This window comes from Pelophylax lessonae (assembly GCF_965119305.1).
Source record: "Pelophylax lessonae genome assembly, chromosome: 1".
In the NCBI taxonomy this organism is placed as follows: Eukaryota; Metazoa; Chordata; class Amphibia; order Anura; family Ranidae; genus Pelophylax; species Pelophylax lessonae.
The window spans coordinates 232,841,020-232,865,570 of NC_138768.1; the positions used below are offsets into that span (position 1 = coordinate 232,841,020).

A 24,551-nucleotide genomic window follows, 5' to 3' on the forward strand; every position below is an offset into this window, starting at 1 on the left:
AACATATTTATATTTTATTTGAGATAGAACAAGATGTAAATTCAAATCAAAAGGAAAAATAGTATTCACAAACAGTTTAAAATGTATATGACATTTTGAATTTGTGCCCAGCTCAGATCTGACTGCAGCTTGTCAGCAATATATAGACGTGATTGAACTGACTAAGAACACAGTATTTTCTGTAGTTTGGTATAGAAATATTATGATTCAGATTTGATAATAGGTACCATACCTTCGGGATCATCCCCACATAATGAGTCAGTTTGGTAATGAATAACAGGTTCATCTGTGTTATCCACTAGTTTTGGTTTTATTAAAGAACAAGTCTATTAGCTTATGCTCCACGTGTGTACATCAGCATTATTATTCAGTATTTTCTAAGTTTTTCATCTCTTTGAGAAGCCTTTTCTTTTCTAGAGTTTCCCTGGATTTTTTCTTCTGTTCTTGTTTCTTTCTTCTTGCTTCTTCTTTTTCCTTGATAATATCACTGTTATCTCCTTTATACAAAACATCCAATTTTTCCCTGAGGATGCCTCTTGCTTTCATCCGATTTGTCTCCAAAGACCTGGTCTGGTGGCACTAAACAAATAGTTTTCTTTTAGTTCAGAACAGTTAAAAATTATATTTCAATTAGTCAGTATTATTCAATTTATACCTGTACCTAGAAGATATGTTTTATTGGTAGGCTAAACCAGAACTTAACCACTTGACATCTGGAAGATTTACTCCTCTTTATGACCAGGCCATTTTTTTGCAATACTTTAACTGGTACTTGCACAGTTGTGTGACGCTGTACCTCATCAAAATATGTCCTTTTTTTCTCAAAAATAGAGCTTTTAAATGGTATTTGATCAACTCTGTGGGTTTTTTTTTTTTGCGCTATAAACAAAAAAAGAATAACAATTTAAAAAAAAATAATTATATATATTTTTACTTTCTGGTATAGGACATAGCTAATAAAAAAAAAAAAAAAACAAGAATCAAATTTCTTCATCAATTTAGACCAATATGTATTCTGCTACATATTTAAAAAAAAAAAAAAAAAAAAAAAAAAAAAAATCACAATAAGCGTATGATGATTGGTTTGCACAAAAGTTATAGTGTGTACAAACTATGGGACATTTTTATTTATTTACTTTTTTACTAATGGCAGTGGTCAGCGACTTATAGCGGGACTATGATATTGTGGAGGACAATTTGAACACTGGACATTTTTTGGAGACCAGTGACATTATTACATAGATCAGTGCTAGAGGAAAAAAAAAAAAAACCCATGCATGGTCACTGTACTAATGACACTAGCTGGAAAGGGGTTACCATCAGGGGGCAAACAAAGAGTTAAATGTGTTCCTAGCCAGTGCTTGTGTACTGTGGGGGAGGTGCTTTTACTAGGGGAAGGCATTGAGTCATGTTCCTGAACACAAGATCAATGCCTTCCCTCCTGACAGAATAGCGGTTTGCCTTGTTTACATAGACAGACTGCCATTCTGTCTGTTTACCAAAGGATTTCTGGGTGCTGGCAGACCGAGTCCACAATTCCAGTTGTGTATAATCACAGTGGGAGCAGGCCCCCCGTGGCACACAGAATAGCATCTTGCCTTGTTGACATAGTCAGACCGCCGTTCTCCCTCTGTGCTGAAGGAGTCAGCGGTACCTGCCGATCAGCTCCCACTGTGTATAATCGCAGGCGGCCGCTGGCCCCAGACCTAGAAGTGTTGGATTACATACTAGGTGCGTGATCTGCCATAGCCGTGCCACTTTACCACTGTAAATATCTAAGTTATATGGTCAGCAAGTGGTAATAAAATAAAAATCAACCCCCATCGCCCTAAATACACATGGAATTTCAAACACACCTGTGGCATGCATTACTGCAAACTTTTGCATGAGAACAAAAATCCTAGGCCCATCATTCTTGGTTAACTCTAAATTTATGAGCTGTAAAGTCCTTCAAAATGTCTCCTACTGACAATTTTGGGTACTGTAATTTTCGGACACTTTTTGTTTACAAGTTAAAATCAGTATTTTTTCCTAGAAAACTACTTAGAACCCCCAAACATTATATATATTTTTTTAGCAAAGACTCTGGAGAATAAAATGGTGGTCATTGCAATATTTTTTGTCACGTGGTATTTGCGCAGCGGTCTTTAAAAACGCAATTTGTTTGGAAAAATTACAAAAAAAATCACATTCACTGCATTTAAAAAAAAAAAACTAAACAGTAAAGTTAGCCCATTTTTTTTGTATATTGTGAAAGATGATGTCACACCGAGTAAATAGATAACCAACATCAACATGTTACGGTTTAAAATTGCGCACACCCGTGGGATGGCAACAAACTACGGTCAATAGAAATCTCAATAGGCGACGCTTTAAATTTTTAACGGTTACCAGTTTTGAGTTAGAGTGTAGCTCTTTTTTTAAATTATTTCTCACTCTTTGGAGATCGCGGCGATACCTCACATGTGGTTTGAACAGCGATTTCATTCGCGGCTCGACTTCCATATGCATTTTCTTTCGTGCGCGAGCTAATGGCGACTGCTAATTTTTTTTTTCCCCTATTTATTTTATTTTTTTAACTTTATCCCAGGTTTTTTAAAAAAAATCTGATCACTTTTATTGCTGTCACAAGCAATGTAAACATCCCTTGTGACAGCAATATGCAGTGACCGGTACTCTTTATGGAGGGAATTGAGGGTCTAAAAGACCCTATACCCCTCCACTACACTTCCATGTATTCAAAACGCCGCAAACGGCATTTTTGAATACACTCGTTTTTTAAATTTGCCGCCTTTAGCAGCAGAGTAACCCGGACGTGACGTCATGGATGCCGCCTCCGGGTTACGTCATCAGAGACCCGATCGAAGCCGCTTCTGGCTTTGATCGGGACTCCATGCAGCCGGCGGACATGCCGGCTGGGTGCTCGGGTCTCCCGGTGGGACGGCAGACCTGGGCAAAGCCGCGGAAGGCGGCGGGAGGGGGGGGGGGGACCTCCCCTCCCACTCGCCAGGGTAACGACCGAGCGGCTCCCGAGCCGCATCAGTCATTACCAGTGTTGGGGGTAACTAGTTACAAAGTAACTGATTACAGTAACTACATTACTTTTTTTGGTAACTAAGTAAAGTAACTAGTTACAATACTAATATTGGTAACTACACTACTTTACTAGGCTATAGGAAGTAACTACACTACTTTACTAGGCTATAGGAACGCGCTTTCTTGTGTTACCCAAGCCGTGCGATACAATCGTTATTTCGAAGAATAGAGAGGGATGAAGTTTATGACTTTTTGTTGCACTTTATGTTTTATTCTGTTTTTTCAGGTTTTGTTCTCATGTTTCCCAAAGCCTGTGTTTATACAATAAACTCTATGCAGAAAGAGTGTCATGTATCTTCTTCTACACGGTCAATTAACCGCTTCCATACAGAGCAGTTAGACCCCCTTCCTGCCCAGACCAATTTTCAGCTTTCAGCACTCTCACATTTTGAATGACAATGGCTCAGTCATGCTACACTGTAACCAAACAAAATTTTTATCATTTTTTTCACACAAATAGAGCTTTCTTTTGGTGGTATTTGATCACAACTGGGTTTTTTTTTTTTCGTGATATAAGCAAAAAAAGAGCAAAAATTTTGCAAAAAAAAACACTTTTTTTTTAGTTTCTATTATAAAATTTTGCAAAAAATTAATTTTTCTTCATACATTTGGGCCAAAATTTATACTGCTACATATCTCTGGTAAACTTAACCCAAATTAGTGTATATTATTTAGTCTGTGTGAAAGTTATTGAGTCTAGAAGCTATGGTACCAATTACTGAAAATTGATCACACCAGATGTACTGATGGCCTATCTCCTTTCTTGAGGCCCTGAAATGTCAGGACAGTACAAATACCCCCCAAATGACCCCTTTTTGTAAAGTAGACAGTCCAAGGTATTTAGTAAGAGGCATGGTGAGTTTTTTGAAGTTATAATTTTTTCCCACAATTCTTGGGAAAATGAAGAAAAAAAATTTTTTTCTTTTTTTTCCCAAAACGTTGTCAATTTATAAGCTATTTCTAACACATAGCATGTACACAGCAAAAATTACACCCCAAAATTCATTCTGCTACTCCTTCTGAGTATGGTGATACCACATGTGTGAGACTTTTACACAGCCTGGCCACAAAAAGAGACTCCACGTCCAAGTAGCACCATAAGGCGTTTTAGGAGCATAAATACACATAAAACTTTCTTACTACCTATAACACTTTTCAAGGCCCTAGAGCACCAATACAATGGAAAAGTCCACAAAATGACCCCATTTTGGAAAGCAAACACTCCAACGTATATTCTATGAGGCATTATGGGTCCTTTGAACATGTCATTTTTTTCCACAAGTTTTTGGAAAATGTGGGAAAAAAATAAAAACTTTTTTTTTTTTTTTTTTTTTACACAAAGTTGTCAATTTATAGGATATTCCTAACACATAGCATGTACATAGCAAAAATGACACCCCAAAATACATTCTGCCACTCCTCCTGAGTATGGCAATACCACATGTGTGAGACTTTTTCACAGCCTAGCCATATAGAGGGGCCCAACATCCAAGGAGCATCATGATGCATCCTAGCCACTTGCCTAGGCCTATTTTTGACATTTGGTGTTTACAAGCTAAAATCAGTTGTTTTTGCTAGAAAACTACTTAGAACCCCAAACAATTATATATTTTTTTTTTAGCAGAGACCCTAGAGAATAAAATGGAGATTATTGCAATATTTTTTATCACACCGTACTTGCGCAGCGGTCTTCCAAACGCTATTTTTTGGGAAAAAATTCACTTTTTTGAATTAAAAAATAAGAAACCAGTAAAGTTAGCCCAATTTTTTTCCATAATGTGAAAGATAATGTTACGCCGAGTAAATAGATACCCAACATGTCATGCTTCAAAATTGCGCACGCTCACAGAATGGTGACAAACTTTGGTACTTAAAAATCCCCATAGGCGACATTTTAAAAATTTCTACAGGTTGCTATCTTAGAGTTACAGAGGAGGTCTATGGCTCAAATTATTGCTCTTGCTCTAACGATCGCGACGATACCTCACATGTGTAGTTTGAACACTGTTTACATATGTGGGCGGGGTTTCCGTATGCATTCGCTTCTGCGCGCGAGCTCACGGGGACAGGGCGCTTTAATTTTTTTTTTTTTTTACTATTTATTTTATTATTTTTTATTTTTACACTGTTTTTAAAAAAAAAAAAAAAAAATTGATCATTTTTATTTCTATTACAAGAAATGTAAACATTACTTGTAATAGAAAAAGGCACGACAGGACCTCTTTTTTGTGAGATCTGGGGTCAAAAAGTCCTCAGATCTCACAAGTACACTAAAAGATAGAAAAAATAAAAAAAAAAAAAAATAAAAAAAAATTAAATAAAATGAAAAAAAAAAAAAAAAAAAAAAAAAAAAAAGGGACCTTTAAACTGGTTGCTAGGCAACGACGTTTGCCGTAGCTCCGGTCCTCCAAGACCATAGAGTCGAGTGAGGGCAAGCCTGTGAGGATCCAGGACCGGATCGTTTTCCCCGCTGCCAGCGGGTCCGGCAAGCAGGGAAAAGGACCAGAATGCGGCGGGAGGGGGGGGCACCTCTTTCGCCACCCCGGAAGGGTGATCCTGCGGTGAATCCGCCGCTGGGACCACCCTTATCGGAAAGCCAACCGTCCACCGTTTAAAAAAATACCAGGGTTATGGCAGCTATCTGCTGCCATAACACCGGTATTTAGGTTTAAACGGAGGACGTATATAAACCTTTTTGGACTTAGACATGGTGGCTGTATGAAGGGTGACAGGTACTCGGGTACTTTGCTGGGCAGGTGACAGGTACTCTGGTACTCTTATGGGCAGGTGACAGGCAGGTGATGGGTACTGATGAGTAGTACTGATACTGATAGGTGATACTGATACTGTACTGATGGGTACGGATGATCAGTACTGATGAGTACTGATGAGTAGTAATGGGTACTGATGAGCAGGTGGCAAGTACTCGGGTACTTCAGGTGTCAGGTACTCTGATGAGCAGGTGGAAGGTACTCGGGTACTCTGATGGGTAGGTGACAGGTACTCGGGTACTCCGGTGATGGGTACTCAAAGTACCCGAGTACCTGTCATCAGAGTACCCGAGTACCTGTCATCAGAGTACCCGAGTACCTGTCATCAGAGTACCCGAGTACCTGCCATCAGAGTACCCGAGTACCTGCCATCAGAGTACCCGAGTACCTGTCATCAGCCCATCAGAGTACCCGAGTACCTGTCATCAGAGTACCTGATAAGCTGGTGATAGGTACTCGGGTACTTTGATGGGCTAGTGACAGGTGCTTTTTATTGGGGGGGGGGCAATCAGTGTGGTTGGGTGCACTGTACTTGGTAACTAGCTGTTACCACAATCTCCTCCTCACACAGGATCAGTGTGTGAGGAGGAGAACACGGTGACAGCTAGTTACCGTGTTCTCTGATGACATTTGTGACCGGCTGTGATTGGAGGTATTGGAGATAAAGGAAGGAACGAGCGGCTCGCGCTGGAGCCTCTCATGTGATCGGCTGGGATTGACACAGCCGATCACGTGGTAAACAGCCAATTTCATTGGCTGTTTACCTTGATCGGGGTTGGGCTCAGTCCGAGGGACGAGCCTCACCCCCGATCGCCGCGCTGCGCGCCCCCCGGGGGCGCGCAGTAGCGGGGAGATCCGGGCGCCGCCATGACGTCCGCCCGGATCGAGAAAGGATTTGTGCCGACGTCATTTGACATGGCGCGGTAAGGAAGGGGTTAAGAAAGAGGAAAGTAAAGTAATAAGTAGTGAAGTTACTTTTCAAATGCAGTAACTAGTAAAGTAATCTCATTACAATTTACAGAAGTAACTAGTTACATTTTTTGAGTAACTACCCCAACACTGGTCATTACCACCGGAAAGCCGACCGCCGGCTCCAAACAATGGTACCGGGGTGATGCCTCTAGCTAGAGGCATCACCCCGGTATAACACCGCAAAGTCAGCCGACGTAGCCCTAAGTCACTTTACGGTAAGTGGTTAAGGCTTGACTTTTTTTAATTAAATTATTTGAAATAACCCCATTTTTTAGATTCTAACAAAATCTTAGATGTTTTATTTTGTTTGTGTGAACTATCATTAACTTTAACCTCTGAATAAGTCACATACATCCATTGATCAAAAGGAACCTTCTTCCCAGAAAAGTAGAGTTTTTGAAAGAATAATGAATTGGTGCCATAACACAGAAAGGATTATAAAAACATTTTTTAGATACAAATTTTAAAAAAGATATGGGGCATAGTTACTTGCCAATAAAAGGGTGCCAGCCAGCCACCCACAACAGGGTGCCAGCCACCCACCAAAGGGTGCCAGCCACTCATTACCACAGGGTGCCAGCCACTCATTACCACAGGGTGCCAGCCAGCCAGTTTTTTTTAAGCCCAATATTCAATTTCAGTAGTAGTGTCCTTCAAATGTCAATGGAGATGGATGCAGATCGAAAAATTAAAAATGTGGTGTGGGACTATTTCTCGTCTCCATCTCCAGGAAAATCAGCAGCACTGTGCAACACGTGCAAAAACAATGTAAGCATGGGATCAATAACTGCAAAAACCAAAAATACGTCAAATCTTTGGGCCCATCTAAGAGTTCATCATGTTGATCTGTTTCATGCAGGACAGTAAAAACAAAATGAATCACAAGCTGAAACATCACTATCCCAGGCAACAATAACCGATAGGTGGCTAAAATCTGATGGAAGATCCCAACTGCTGGACAGAGTAATCACAGAGATGATGGTCACTGATAACCAGCCATTTACAATGGTGCCTGACTCTGGATTTAAGCGGTTGATGTCCATAGTTGAGCCAAGGTACACACTGAAGAGTGACAAGTTTTATCAAACCGAAATGCTGGGAAAGATTCACCAAAAGGTCATTGAGAAAGTAAAGGCTATGCTGAAACCAGAGAATGCTGGCAACTCACTCTCATTCACGACTGACTGCTGGTCAGGACAAACAGAATCACTATTGAGTCATACATGACACTACATTGATAGCGGAAGGCATGTGGTGTTGAATACAAAAGTGATGCATGAATCCCACACTGAGGAGTACATAAAAGAAATGTTTCTAGGCATGCTAGAAGAATGGGGAATCACCAAAGACCGAGTGATGCTTGTGCAGCGGAGGGGACATGGCGAAAGGAATGAGACTTGCTGAAGTGTCAGACTTCAATTGCATGGCACACACCCTTCAACTTGTGGTAAATGATGGTCTGTCAAACCAGAAAGCTTTGCTTGTCATAATTAGCATGCTGAAGAAGTGCGCAGGCCATTTCCACCATTCAATCCTTGCCAAGCAGCGACTGAGGTGCATTCAGGAAGACCTTGGCCTACCCAAACACAACTTGATACAGGCTGTTCCAACATGATGGAACTCAAAGCTACACATGCTGCAAAGGATGCTGGAGCAGAAGCGAGCTCTTACCATATGTTACAGTGAATATGGACTTGGAGGATATTCTTGTCCTACTGCTGATCAGCCAATGTCATTGAGACGCTCCTCCCCATAGAGGAAGTGACACTAGAGGTGAGTCATTACGACTCATCCGTGTCATCTGTAATCCCATGTGTGAGAGTGCTGAAGATGCTTCTTCAACGGGAATGACCCAACACACGTGGCACTAAAACATGTAGGCAGGCCATGAGGGACAGCCTCACCAAACATTTTGAGAAGCATGAAGAGAATAAAAATGTTGTGCTTGCATGTCTTTTGGATCCTCGATACAAGAACCATCCTTTCTATTGTGATGATGTATTGGCCAAGGAAAAAAACAATGGCTGACAGAAGATATTCAACAGGAGGTGCAGGAGGTTCCTGCTGAAAAGAAAATTAAAGAAGAAGAGCAGGTTTCTGATGTGGAAGAGCAGGATGCTAAAGGAGAAAAATGTCCAAAAGACAAATGGACAGAAGAAGAGAAACTTCATTGTGGTGAAATAGATGACATGTTCAGTGTAATATTGGGGCCTCATGCAGAGGATTCTTCTCAATCTGCAATAATGAGCCTGGATGATGAACTTCATCTCTATTTGAATGAAACCAGTAATTGACAGAAAAAGTGGTGATCCTCTTCAGTGGTGGAAAGAAAATGAGGCACGCAACAAAATACTTGCTTCTCATGCTAGAAGATACCTTTCTGCTCCTCCTTCCCCAGTACCAAGTGAGCGTGTTTTTAGTGAAGTGGCAGCAATTTATGAAAATAAAGAAGCCGTTTAACTGGTGAACATGCTGAAATGTACTATAATATTGTTCCACTTAACTGGGAGTATTGAAGTGTAGTAGTATTGTCTGTCCAGTCCACTCAATCCACTGACAGTGGATTGGAGTCAGTGGACTACTGCTGCAGTAGTGCGCCACTCACTGCTGCAATAATTTTAAATCACTACTGCAGTCACTGCATGGCTACCTCCGTGCTACATAAGGTGGAGATAGTCACCCTTAGTCCATCCCTTGATAAAGTCACGTGATCTGTGACGCAACACGTCGGGAGGCATCGGGTGACGTCGACTTCCGGTTTTACGGCCGTGGCCGGAAGTACCCAGAGGAATCATACCGCAAGAGTGCGGCTGGCTTGATCGTTTTTACACGTTTTATTTGATGCAAATGTGAGTGTTCCTGTTCCACTGATTTTATTAATAAAAGTGAGTTTTCTACATACTTCACTATTGGGCATTATTGCTTCTCTTTTCCGGATTATACTGGTACCGTGCAAGTAAAGTTGGGATTGACAGCTATCGAACTAAGAGTGGAGGTCGGAGCCACCAGAGAAAAGAGCCTTAAAAGGTGCAGTGAGGTGAGCGGCCACTGCTTCTGTATTTTCACGGCTCACTTTGGATCACATCACTGGATGTTCACAAGTTTCCCCAGAAATTCACCAATTGTCACCTTATTATATGTGCACCGATGAACTTTATTTTTTCACTGCACCAGCTTTGATTGCACCAGCTGTTTTTCGTTATTGCACATGGACTGCTAATTGCACTATATATATTTATTGATTTATTTATATATTTATTGATCACCACACTAGATTGTTTAATTGCACTTGAACTACTTTATTGCAGAAGAATTTACTTGTGGTTTTATACATTTGTCACTTTTTATATTTATGCAGTATGGATATTTAGGATTATAATGCACTGATGGATATTTATTAGTTATATATATATATATATATATATATATATATATATTCACTCAGAATTGAATGGTTATCACATTAGTTTACATTGGAGTTTTTTTTTTTTTGATTGTCAAATCGGAATATCTGAAATAGCTTTTACAGTGATCGCTTGTCACTGTGACTTTAAATCGCTTGGTACTGCTATTTGGCATTTTTCTCATGATATTTTATCAATGCGTTTTTTTCCGTGAATAGAAGCCGGATATACATTGGAACAGCCACTGTAGATTCTTTTATATTGAAGACAGACACAGTATTTGGTTTAGGATATATACATGTTTTAGGACTTAGACATATATTGAAGCAGCGTTTTTTGACTTATTTATATTGAAGATAGACAAATTATCTGTTGTAGGATTTGGATACATACTTTTTAGGATTCGGATTTTACTACTATTTTTTACAGTCCTATTGATCTATTTATATTGAAGACAGACACACCATTTGTTTTAGGATTTGGATACATATTCTTTATGATTCGGATTTTACTAGATTTTTTACAGTCCGATTGACCTTTTACACTTTTTATCATAATACTTTTTTATGCAATTTTGTACATGGTAATTCCCACCATACTTTATCAGAGGAAGTTCATACTATACCTATGTCATTAGGGAGCTCATTTTTGAGCCCCTTCTGAGATTGTTGCCCACCAGCGCCAACTCATTTTTGTAATTCAATATTTAAATTGGTATTCAGTGAATATACCAGAGCTGGCTGCAGGTGGGATATGAGATTAGGATCAGATCCTAATCTTCATCAGTTGCAACACATTTTAGGAATTCCTCCTATTTGGATACCCAAGTGACAGCGCACATATCGCCCCCCATTTCTGAAAACTGCAATTCAGTGTTCACTACAACTGCTTCTGCCATGTTATAACGAGCAATGCTAGTGTAATTGTACACTGTGTTGGACACAATTGACGTTGCGCTTTCCAATTAATAATACATTTAACAAATATCACCCTTTGGAAGACTATGGAACCAAATAGGAATCGTTTAAATTCAGGATGCCCACCACTCTTCTAATAAATAAAGGTGTTGTTCACCAAAGGGGACACTCCACATTGTTCCAGAAAGAATCCTTGGTTCCAATGTAGTTATAGATATTTCAAGCACCAAACCTATAGCCATGTCTTACTCTGCATCCAGTCAACATTTCCTTAATAAAAGTTTACTTGTATAAATGTTACCTTGACAACAATTCCAGATGGAATATGCTTTAGCACTACACAGTTATTGGTTTTATTAGTAGCTTGTCCTCCAGGACCATCTCCTCGAACAAACTGTTCTGTTAAGTCCTTCTCATTTAATTCTATTAGATCCATGGTTGAACTCTTTTTTCCTGCTCTCTGGACCATAACACTTGCACTCAGTTGGTTCAGGAAATTGAGCTGCCGACTCCATGGTTTCCAAGACAGCTGAGACAAACTGAAAATGACCGAAGCCATGGATCGCATCTGTATAATAATAAAGAACAAATATTATTAAATATCTTCTAAAACACTAAGAATAAGGTCTACGGATCCCACTTACAAATACATATAAGTTATTAAGAACCAAATACATATAGGTTATTAAGAACCAAGTAATAAAGGTGCCCAAAGTACCCATAGGGACTTACTAAACTTGGCTTGTAAACACAGGTTGAAGAGCATCACATTCAGAAAGCATTTAAAAAAATTTGAAGTGAAACCCAGTAAACATTTTAGTTTTGTTTGCATAGAATGAGGAAAGGTTGCAACCTGTTAAAGAGGAACGTCAGTCCTGTTTTTTAAATTTAAAGTCAGTAGTTACAAATACTGTGGGGTTGGGGGGGGGGGGGGGCAGTCCAAGCTGATGTAATTCTTGCCTAGATGAGAACTGTGCAAATAGGAGCAGGTACCTGTCACACCACAAAAAAACCCTTGTTAGACTTACCAGTAACGGTATTGCCATGAATCTTCCAGGACAGCTACTTGGGAGATGATTGGCTCCACCCTCTACAGGAAACACAAATCAGACATAATTTAAAGGCCCTCCCCTTTCCTCTGACCCTCAGTTGTTATGAGGATCAAGAAAACCTCCATCAATGTTTACCAGGCAGAGGAATAATAGAACCACTCTCAAAACACCATCACCAAGGTAAACAAGGAGACCAGTGTAAAAAAAAAAAAAAAAAAAAAAAAAAAAGGAATAGGGTGGGAAATCTGAATGCTGTCCTGGAAGATTCATGGAAATACCGTTACCGGTAAGTCTAATGGGGGGTTTCCCCCTTTATCTTCCAGGACAGCTACTTGAGAGGATAAGCAAGATTCTATACCTTAGGGAGGGACAACAGCCTTTAAAACCTTCCTTCCAAAGGAGAGGTCCTGGCTGCAGAGCATCTGGACTCGGTGATGCTTAATAAATGCGTGAGAAGAGGACCAGACAGCAGCCTTGGATATTTCTTCCCACAATGCTCCTGCTCTTTCTGCCCATGATATCTCGATGTCTGATGAAAGATCTCGTAGAATGAGCCCAAACCCTAGTAGGAGGGGCCTGACCTGAGGACTTGTAAGCTGCGAAAATAGCTTCCCTGATCCATCTGGAAATTGAGCCTGTAGAGGCCTTGGTCCCTTTTTTAGGGCCACTAAAGAAAATCAACAGCTGAGATGGCTTCCTAAAATTACTAGAAACCTGTAAATAATGCAGAAGACATCTTGTTACATCCAAAAGGCTAATTCTTTTCTCCTCCGAATTCTTGGAGGAGGAACAAAAAATAGGCAGGATTACCTCCTGAGATCTATGAAAACCAAAAGAGACTTTGGGTAAGTACAAATAGTCAGGTTTAATCACTACCCTAACTTATAGAACTCTTAAGAATTGGTCTTTACAAGAGAGGGATTTCAAATTCGAAATTCTCCTCCCCAAAGTGATGGCTAAAAGAAAGGCAGTCTTAAAAAAGGTAACCAAACTTAAGGAATCCTCATCCAAAGGTTCAAAAGGGAGTTCTAGTAAGAGCGTTCAAAACCAAAAAGACAAGTCCCAAGGAGGGACCTGCCTAAATAATCTGGGAGCTCGCCTAGCTTTAGCTAAGAGGAATCTTTTAAATCAACGGCTCCTCAGCTAGCTTGACTTCCCAGAAAAGTGACAGGGCGGCAACCTAAACTTTAAGCGTACTAACAGAAAGACCTCTTTTCTACTCCCTCCTGTAAAAAATCCAGCACACAAGCAATAGAAAAGGAATCAACCCCAATTTTCTTTTGCTAGGAAACAAAAGTTTTCCAAACTTTACTGTAAATAAAATAAAATATAGCCAACTTACAGCTGTCCAGATATTACAAATGACCTTTTCTGAACACCCCTTTAACTGTAAAAGGCGCAGCTCAGCCTCCAGGCCGTCAAACGGTAAATCCAAGGGTTTGGGTGGAGTACTGGCCCATCTGGAAATGTCCCTTCGATCCGGGAGCTGTTGAGAGTCTCAAGAGAGTGGAAAACAACTTCTCCTGGGCCACCAAGGAGCAATTAGGATTACCTCCGCTTGATCCTGGACAATTTTCCAGACCACTAGAGGTAACAGAGGGAAGGCAGGCATAAGCAAGACTGAACTTCCACGAGTAAGTAAGAACATCCGTCCCTAACGCTTCGGCCTCCCTCTCCAGTGAGGTTGGAAGCTACCTGTTCAAAATGGCTGCAAAAAGATTCACTGCAGGAAGACCCCATCTTAGAGAGATCTCTTGGTTCAGCTCCCAGTTGCCACAGCTGATACTCGGCTTAAATAGTCCGCTAGAGTATTTGCTGTGCCACTGATACGAACTGCCCTGATGGAAGTAACATGGTTCTCCGCCTAGCTCAGAATCTGCTGATTTAGGGATAGAAGACTGCGCGAGCGGTTACCTCCCTTCCATCGTGCAGACTCCCAATAGAATGGTGAGGAACTCTCAATGAGCACCTACACCACTGCAAAGCTGCTAGGCCAAGAGAAAAATTCTCCCCCTCTTCAGGAAGATTGCTTCTTCAACCCTCCCTTGCTGGCGTACAAAGCTAGTCTTTTTTAGCCCAAGAACTAAGCAGCAGTCTCCCAGACAAAAACGGCACCTGCCTCAGCACACCATCAGGCCTAACAGGCGCATTCCGGACCAGGGACACTGGGATATGGAATTTACCTTATAACAGGTAAGGTAAGTAACTTGAAAGAGGAAAAAAAGATATAAAAAAAGATATAGTAAAGCTAGCCACAGCTTGGTCTGACTATATGCCAGAAAAAAGGGGGGTCCGCCAACCAAGTTACCAGACCAAAAACAAACATTACGGTATGTACTCCTAGAGGGTCTGGAAACACAAAACAAACTGAGGGTCAGAGGAAAGGGGAGGGCCTTTTTTAAATTAATGTCTGATTTGTGTTTCCTGTAGAGGGCGGAGCCAGCCATCTCTCAAGTAGCTGTCCTGGAAGATGAAGGGGGAAAACCCACCAATTTTTGAGAATGAGCAGAACGTTTAAATGAAGGTCCACTTTAAAGCGCATTTTAACCCCAAAATTTTATATATTGCACTTTTCTAATCAGTAAATGATTTTAGTCTTTCCTTCCTTTATTATCCCCTGATGAGTTTCAACTTCTTATAACAGACCAAGCTGTCTAGCAAAATTTAGAGGGTGGTCTCAAGCCATTTGAGATTGATAGGGGTGCTTACATTGATCATCTATTATTATATATTTATGTAAAATCTTTATCCCAAAAATAAAACAAACTGTTTCTGTAACTGCATAAAATATATAAAGCTCAAGTCTTGCTTTATATCCATCTAAATGACCTAGTTCACCTATACTCTCCAGACAATGATGGTGTCAAAGGGTTATTATCCCTGTTGCTCCTCCATAGAGAGAGTAGCCACCCTAAGACAGAAAGGGCTTTTAGCTATAGCAGCTGACAAGTGACTTTTTCCGTCTTTTTTCATTTATGGCACAAAAAAAAAAACCCAATGATGATTTAATACCACCAAAAGAAAGCTCTGTTTGTATGAAAAAAGGACGAAAATTTCATATGGGTACAGTGTTGCATGACTAATTGTCATTCAAAATATGACAGCACTGAAAGCTGAAAATTGGTCTGGTTAGGAAGGGGGTTTACGTGCACAGTGGGTAAGTGGTTAAAAAAAATAAAAAAAAATTGTAACAAAAAATTACAACATCAAAAAACTTGCCATGCCTCTTACTAAATGCCTAAGACTGCCTACTTTTCAAAAAGGGGTAATTTGGGGGTAACTTGTACTGTCCTAGCATTTTAGGGCCTCAAGAAATGATAGGCAATCAGTACATCGGGATTGATCGATTTTCAAATCTATATACACTATAGTTTGCAGATGCTATAACTTTCACACAAACAAAAATTATTTTACACTTTTTTTTTTTTTTTTTATACCAAAGACATGTAGCAAAATACATTTTATATAATTTGTTTTTAAAAGTGTTTGCTCTTTTTCATTTATATCGCAAAAAAAGTACAATAAATCCCAGTGGTGATCAAATACCATCAAAAGAAAGCTTGATTTGTGAAAATATAAAAATGTCATTTGGGTACAGTATTGCATGACCGCGCAATTGCTAGTGAAAGTAGCGCAGTGGCGAATACCAAAAAAGGCACTGGTCATGAAGGAGGGTAAAACCTTCTGGAGGTCTAGTGGTCAAAGGATAAGTTCACTTTTGGAACAGGTTACATGTTCTACCCATATTTAGGATGCAACATGTTCCAGCTCTTGCATCCTCTCCTCCGATCCCATCCCTCTATGTGACAGCAGGCAGGGGGGAATCTTATAACTGAACTCGCTGTCACACTTTAAAAACAGTGCGGCCGTGAATGGCTCTGCCCACAGAGTTCTGTGAATAAATTAACTATAAGTACTGTTGGCCTTGGCCACCGAGGGTGCTGGTGAGCGCTCTCGTAGTTCATTGACTTTCTGCAATTCAGTAATTTTCTGACCGTATCAGAGGTAGGGGCAGACAGTATACAGAGCGTCTGCAGGATCTTGGCATTGTTGCACCTGTGATCTGCTGATCCTGGGTGCAATTCTTTACAGGCGCCAGTGTAAAAAAAATAAAATAATTAAATGCACACGGGCAGGATGACGGCGGCAATAGTACTATATAGGATTCGCGTACACGATTGGCTCCACCCCGCTGACGAAGTCTCTGACGCAACGCGTACGGGGGAGGAGCCTGCTCGTCAGTACGCAGATTCCTGGAGGCTACAGAAAAGTTTGTGATGCTATGAAAGTCCGCACTGCTTGAAGTGCTTTGGAATGTAAGTTTAAAATTCATTAATTCGGAGAGAATAAATAGCCTATTCAAACAGAGAGCACAAGAACTGTCTTTCTTTCCACACTGGATTTCCTATATACTTGGAGGAAGTGTTGGAGGCGGTGGAAGGAAGGGACATCAGGCTGCTGTGATTATCCCAGAGCGTGTTTGACTCTCAGGAGTCTAAGTTTAAGGTGAGCTGCTAATCTTGCACCATTCACTGGAAAAAGAGAGCACTTGGAGTGAAGCATGCAGCACCTTTGACCACGATCACAGATGAAGAGTGTTTAGTTTTATTTTGTGTCACTTTTATATTCACTGTGAATTGGGACTATCACTTGAGATCACCATTTTTTGATTGGATATGATAAGATTGATTTGATATCACAGCCTATGACATAATTGACCACAAGTAAGATGAGGGCAACAACAGCATGAGGATGTTCCTAAGCACTTACATGTTCCTCCTCTAAAACTGAGGCCCATCTGTCAGTGGATGCAGCCCTGTAGAAGAGATAGCAATTACAAGGGATTGGCCCCAATAGCCAAGGCCTCCAAGCCCAGCTGCCAGGAGGGTCCAACTGGGAAAAGCATCTGCAGAGCATAGGACAATGAGCACAATTCCACTACACTAGGGTGCCCCCAGTTACCTATTCACATCCTGTAGAGTGAAACACTCAGCTACTGTGTAACAAGCACTGCAGTAAAATAAGTGCCGGTTCACACAGGTCGCCGCAGGTCGCCTCCCATAGGAAAGCTGCGGACCCGTTCTAATAGGAGCGACACAAGTCGCTCCGACCTAGAAAAAGGGTCCGGAGCTTCTTTGGGGCGACCCGGAGGCGACCGCCATAGACTTCAATGTTATGAACTCCGTGGCGGCCGCTCCGAGGTCGCGGCGCGCTGCTCGCACCGCGACCTCGGAGGTTGCGGTGCGAAGTAGCGTCGCTGCAGTGTGAACCGGCGCTAAACAATACAAAGAAGGTAAAAACATATAACCAAAAAAAAAAAAACAAAGAGCAACCTATAACTGGTCCATCAACATAGGGACAGGATATGGTGGGCGTAAAAAGCAAGTCTAACCTGGTCATAGGTTAACATACACATAAAAAGTGAGTATTGTATAAAATTAGGTACAAAGAAAAGGGTATAGTATAGTGTAAAGCCCAAGGTGACAAGTAGACCATCACCTCCTACGGATGGGAAGGCACTCATAATAGGGACTACAATGTCCCAGAAGCCCCTGACATATAGTGTATCCAGGTGGGCCAGGCCGCATAAAACTTGCTATAAGGATCCTTGCACTTCACCATCTATTTCTCTGCCTCCATGTTTTTAACCATTTTTGTCCTGTCAGGACGACTTGGAATCTTAGATTTTTTTTTCAGTATATAGAAAATAAAACAGCGCGCAGAGACAAACCATTTAACAATCACAGGGGTGCTTACAATGAACTGCTTTTGTGTAAAACCTTTATAAACAATCACAGCAACAGTTTTATTTCCTTTGGGATAAAGTAATAGCTTGAGTTTGGGTTCAATTTGTTACTATGTTTAAATCTGCTAGTGCATCCGTTTCTTCATTCCCCACAGACTGACAATGTTGCTGTCCACAGATGTCTCTAATGCTCCTTCATCCAGAGTGGGGGCACTCTAATACAGGAGGTGTGTTACTAGTGTGTGATCACCAGGTGAAAACAGAGGGGGAAAAAAGACTAAGCCCATTGTTCACATTGACGTGACTTTGAAATCATGCAACTTCATCTGAAATCGAACAAATTTCAAAGCTACATTTCAGTGCCACCTTAACCACTTTAGCACCGGAAGATTTGGCTGCTCAATGACCAGGCCCTGCGTTACTTTAACAGACAATTGCACGGTCGTGCGACGCTGTACCCAAACAAAATTTTTCCCACAAATAGAGCTTTCTTTTGGTGGTATTTGATCACCTGTGTGATTTTTATTTTTTGCACTATAAAAAAAAAAAAAAAAAAAAAAAAGCAACAATTTTGAAAAAAATTACAATATTTTTCACATTCTTTTATATGAAATTCTCAAATAAAAAAAAAATAAATAAAAAATGTAAAAATCTAACATTTTAGGCCAATTTGTTTTCGGTGTATAAAAATAACCGCGCTAAGCACAAATGTAAAAAGTGAATAAACCAATATGAATGGTGGCAAAATCAATAAAAATGTGAAAAGCTGCAGCTGTAGTGGGAAAACACCAAGGAATAAATGCAAAAGAAGAGCTGCACTAGATTGATAGAATGATAATCAAATCAAACAAATTGTATTAATGACAATGAATGTGCTATTAAATTATACCATAATGTCCAATAAAAAAATCATGGCAGTGAAACAATCAAACAGTGTAATGTCCATAAAGTAAAAATTACAAAAGTCCAAATAAATGGGTGCCAAGTGCAAAAAAGGAATCCTTCACCAAATATCGTGACTTCCTCCACAATCAGTGCTGCATGCTGAGGGCACACTAAACGCTTACCGGAGGGAAGGCAAAGACAAGCATTCAATATGGAATGGAAGCTCCAACAGGATCCTGTAAATGGCATGATGCCTCTCTCTACCACGTCCAACAAGGAGCCGTGATCCTAAACCAGCCACCGCACTGAAACAGTCCGGGTCCGACAATAGTATAAGTCAATTTGCGCTAAAAAGATGCAAGCCGGCCGGCTTATTGCTCTGCCCATCCTTCCGGGTAACGCAGGTGAGGTGTTTTCTGCTACATATTTTTGGTAAAAAAAATTAAAAAAAAAAAAAATCGCAATAAGCGTATTTTGATTGGTTTGTGCAAAAGTTATTGCGTTTATTAACTACAGGAAAGATTTATGTCATTTTTATTGTTTTGTTTTTTTACTAGTAATGGCGGCGATCTGTGATTTTGTTTTGCGGGATTGCGACATTGCGGTAGACCAGGGCTCGACAATCCCCGGGCGCCAGGTCGCATTTGCGACTAGAATTAGCGACCTGGCGCCTGGGGGTGCCCTGCAGAAGGTGTCCTGTCATTTTTGCCCGGACTTCCGCGCACGGAGTGCACGGACTTCCGGGCCGTCCGAAAATTGAGGCCCGGCTTTTCGGCCTACTTGAGATGACAGGCTTCCAATGGGGAACTGGCGCCCTCTTGTGGTGACTGTTTCCACTGCCTTTTTGTTCTCAATTCATTACCATCTCCCTGTCCAGTTAGTTACCTTTAACAGGGAGTGTGGTTATTATTATTTATTTAATTTATTTTTTAAATGTAAAAAAAAAAAAAAAAAAAAAAAAATATATTATTATTTTTTTCTTTTTTTCCAATTATTAAAAAAAATATATTTATATTTATATATATATATATATATATATATATATATATATATATATATATATATATATATATACACACACACTTTTTTTTTCCCTCATCGCCATGCCACAGCCGAAGGCCCCTTTCACACGGGCTGTCTGAACAGGTCCGCCTGTCAGTTTTTCAGGCAGACCTGATCGGACCCTTGATTCTCCTCTATGAAGCAGTAATCTGCCGCCATCTGATCCTGTCCACCAAAAGCAGACGGAAGGTGGTTCTATTTTCTATCCATCCCGTGGATGGGATCAGATGGCATCGGATGGAAAGAGACAGACAGTCTGTTTTCATCCAATTGTGCTATAGAGGAGAGTGGGGTTCTAGTCGTATTTATGTGTAAATTTAGTATCTGTTTTATTAAATAAAGCTTTGTTGTTAGTTTAACCACTTTACCACTAAGTACTGTAATAGTACTGCGGCAAAGTGGCTCGTTCCCGTCTGACGACGTAGACCTACGTCACCAGACTCCTCCCCTGTAGGCGGCGCTAGCGCGCCGCCGGAGGCGCGCTCCCGCTGTTTTCATTCACAGCAGGAGTCGGGCCAGGGGAGGAGCAGCGGCGATCGCCGCTGCTCTGCCCCGATCGTCGGGGATCTAGTGTGGAGATCCGCCTGCCTGTGTAAACAGAGCGGGCGGATCTCCTCAGTGACAGATCGGAGTGTTCAGCATAGCTGGACATCCGATCTGTCCATGTCTCACACAGTCAACTCCCCCCCCACACGTCAGTAAGCACCAGGCATACATTAACCCCTCCCTCTCCAATAAAGTTAACCCCTTCCCTGCCAGTGTCATTTTTACAGTAACAGTGCATATTTATAGCACTGATTACTGCAGTAATGTCACTGGTACCCCCAAAAGTGTCAAAAATGTCAGTCAGGGGTCCAATCTGTCTGCCGCAATGTCGCAGTCCCGCAAAAAAAAAAAAAAAAAAAAAAAAAATCGCAGATCGCCGCCATTACTCGTTAAAAAAAAAAAACACCAAAAAATGACATAAATCTTTCCCTTTGTTAGTAAACGCAATAACTTTTGCGCAAACCAATCAAAATACGCTTATTGTGATTTTTTTTACCAAACATAGGTAGAGGAAAACAAATTGGCCAAAAATGAAAAAAAAAATTGGTTTTTACATCTATTTTGGGGGGAATTTCATATAGAAAAATATTGTTATTTTCTCAGAATAAACGCTCTTTTTTTGTTTATAGCGCAAAAAGTAAAAATCGCACAGGTGATCAAATACCACCAAAAGAAAGCTCTGTTTGTGGGAAAAAAAGGACGTCAATTTCGTTTGGGTACGGCGTCGCACGACCGCGCAATTGTCAGTCGCACAGCGCCGAATCGCAAAAAGTGGCCCAGACGTAAGACAGCAAAATGCTCTAGTGGTAAAGTGGTTAAAAAAAAAAAACTGGCTCCTAACTTTTTTAGCTGGCTCATAGATTTCAGGAAAATTTGTCAAGCCCTGCGGTAGACATATCGGACCCCTAACTGACATTTTTGACACTTTTGGGGGTACCAGTGACATTACTACAGTAATCAGTGCTAAAAATATGCACTGTTACTGTAAAAATGACACTGGCAGGGAAGGGGTTAACAGTATGTGTGATCAAGGGGTTAAATGTGTCCCTAGGGGCATGATTCTAACTGTCAGGGGCGTGGCTTTTGAAGTAATCACAGAGACATGCGATCCTATATAGCAGGATCACATAGCCTCTGTGATCACCTCAGGGAGAATGACAGACGGCTGTGTTTACATCAGCCGCCTGTCCTCTCTCAGCTACGGGAGATCGCGAGTGGCCAGCGGCCATCGGAGCCGCTGGTCACACGCACTGGCTCCCCAGCTAAGGAGCAGGAGCACACCGCCGGTAGCGCGCACTCGCGTCCTAGAGTCTCCTGAGCAAGCCACGTAGTATAACGTCGCTTTGCCCAGGAGTGGCTGCCTGCTGCAGTAAAACTGCGGTGGGCGGTCGTTATGTGGTGGAGTCCAACTTGAAAGACATCTGTGTGACTTCATGCACAGGTGTCTATTGAAGTCTCACCCAAAGTCGCCAAAAGTAGTGCAGGAACTACTTTTCAGGGTTCATACACATTTTCACCAATTCAATTCCATGACTTTTCCATGACTTCACGTAAATATTCATGACCTAAAGTTTCATGAAATGTCTATGTATACATGTTAAATAAGAAGAAAATCCATGTCACACCCAGCATATTTTTACTAAAATAAATGACAATCTTTGTAGTGTACAGTACCGCTGCAGTTAGGGTTTCGATTCTGGATACAGAGTGACTCAAAATGGTCCCTTGTTTTACAGTGGATGAGATGGAAGCACCGCTGTCTCAGCTGGGAGCCGGTGTCACTTCAGGCGCACGGGTGAAAAAGCCAGCGATCAGATTGGAAGCTGTCGAGCACGCAGCTGCAGACTAGTACTTTGCACCTTTAGCATGGCTAGACAGCGCTGCCTCTCCCATGTTCGAAATGTCAAACGTTTTATGACACACTGTACATTTAGCACGTCCCAGGTCCTGATCTTTCTCCAGCCACCTCTCATACTTTTCGTCATGAAGCCATACATTTTTAAAGCTGCATTTCCCTGGCATTGCTGTAACACTGAACACACTAACTTTAGCTGAAACTAACTCATGCTGCTGGCCCGCCGTCCAGTGACGCTTCCGCTGCCTGATTGGTTGTAATCTCCCGGCTGTTGCTGCTGGCCAGTCACAGTCTCAGGGCAAACCGCGGCCGGCCCTCCACGCTGCTTGATTGGTTCATCTCCTCGGCTGAGCTGGCCAATGACAGTAAGCGCATACCGCGGACCCGGAAGGACGCTTACACCGATTTAATATAATGTGGCAATAAAATCATTAGGCAATAAAATAATTAAGCATCCACTCCCCGCTCCTCCACAGTTCTCATATTCCATGACTTTTCCAAAACCTAGTGGGGTTTACTAATTTTCCATGACTTTGCCAGACCTGGAAAGTGTCATCTAAAAATTCCATGACTTTTCCAGGATTTCCAGGACCGTACGAACCCTGACTTTTGCAAATTGGTGCGCCGCTGCAAAGTTGGCATTGCACTGACTGGAACTGTGCCATTGCCGGCAAAAGATTGCGACCCGTCATGTGATTTGACCAAACTTCTTCACTGTAAACAACGGCTGAGGCTAGGTTCACACCTGTGCAGGTGGTGCCTCTGCAAGACCTGCACAAATTCCCGTAGCTGCAACTACCTGCAAAAACAGTGCAGGGACTTCTTTCCAGCACGTCATGAGGCACAGCAGCACATTTAAATGAATGGGCCCCCGTGCCTGCGAAAACCATGGCCAGCACAGCCGCACAAGTGTGAACCTAGCCTATAAAAAGAAAGCTAATGCAGCCACCACATCCAAAGATTGGTAAGCTGCAATATATTACATTTTGAGGTTTGCTAGCACTTAGAAGAAATCTTACCAAGCTAAACACGGAGGCTTCTACTGCTAACCTCTCATTCCTATTGACTGTCATGATAGTCCTCTGGTTTTCAATATTCTGATTTGCTAACTCTGAAAAGAGTTCCCTGCAACTAAAAAGTATTGACTATGCGGGATAAACAGAATCCAGAATGTCAGCATTGGATTTCTCTTTGCTGCAATATACAAGCATGCCATTCTGGTAAAACATAATGTGAACATTGACAGCAGGACACTCTTCCTAGCAATAAGAAACCAATGACATACCCACAAGGCAGCGGCCACTTCCCATCCACTACAGGGACCCGGAAGTGATATCCGCCAAGGACAGGAAGTGGGCGGAGCGTACACTAAGTGTTCTGTAATTTCTGGGATGCTCAGGTTCCCCAGTCACCATGTTGTAGTTTGGTGGCTGTGCAGTGACAGTGTGGTAGGGCGTGCTGGGTGCACTGTCACGGGAGATGAGTGGCGGAGGAATGCTGTGTCAGTGATATATACGGGGAGAAATAGAGCATTCCAAGGTGCTGGGTTATTGAAGGTTCAGTGTCAGAGCTATAGGGTGGGGGTACAAGGTGTCTGGATTACACAGTGATAATGGGGGGAGGGGGGCGGTGCTTGTATAGGAGTGCAGTTTGGTTTATAGGGAGTGACACAGATGCTTGAAGATGGAGGAGGGGAGGGGTGCAGTTCTTCAGGGTTACATAAAGTTGCTGAGTGAGACTACAAGGTGATATGAGGGTTCTGGGTGATAGCGGGGTGCAGTGTCAGTATTATAAAGTGACATGGGTGATTAGGTTTAGTATTAGGGTTCTGGGAGATAGCGGGGTGCAGTGCCAGTATTATAAAGTGACATGGGGTGATTAGGTTTAGTATTAGGGTTCTGGGAGACAGCGGGGTGCAGTGCCAGTATTATAAAGTGACATGGGGTGCTGGGTGATTAGGTTTAGTATCAGGGTTTAGGGTGACAGCGGGGTACAGTGCCAGTATTATAAAGTGACATGGGGTGCTGGGTGATTAGGTTTAGTATCAGGGTTTAGGGTGACAGCGGGGTACAGTGCCAGTATTATAAAGTGACATGGGGTGCTGGGTGATTAGGTTTAGTATTAGGGTTCTGGGTGATAGCAGGGTGCAGTGTCAGTATTATAAAGTGACATGGGTGCTGGGTGATTAGGTTTAGTATTAGGGTTCTGGGTGATAGCGGGGTGCACTGTCAGTATTATAAGGTGA

General features: G+C 41.6%; 1 protein-coding gene across 1 annotated transcript; it reads right to left on the reverse strand.

The window, feature by feature from the left end:
- Positions 1-313: 313 nt before the first annotated feature.
- Positions 314-23,666, reverse strand: MTRFR (mitochondrial translation release factor in rescue). The gene is made up of 3 exons (XM_082271324.1): positions 23,592-23,666; positions 11,462-11,728; positions 314-579 (listed from the first exon to the last, which is right to left on the reverse strand). Exons 2-3 carry the CDS (start codon positions 11,726-11,728, stop codon positions 364-366), a joined length of 483 nt encoding a protein of 160 aa, XP_082127450.1. The 5' UTR covers positions 23,592-23,666; the 3' UTR covers positions 314-363.
- Between the last annotated feature and the right edge of the window lie 885 nt (positions 23,667-24,551).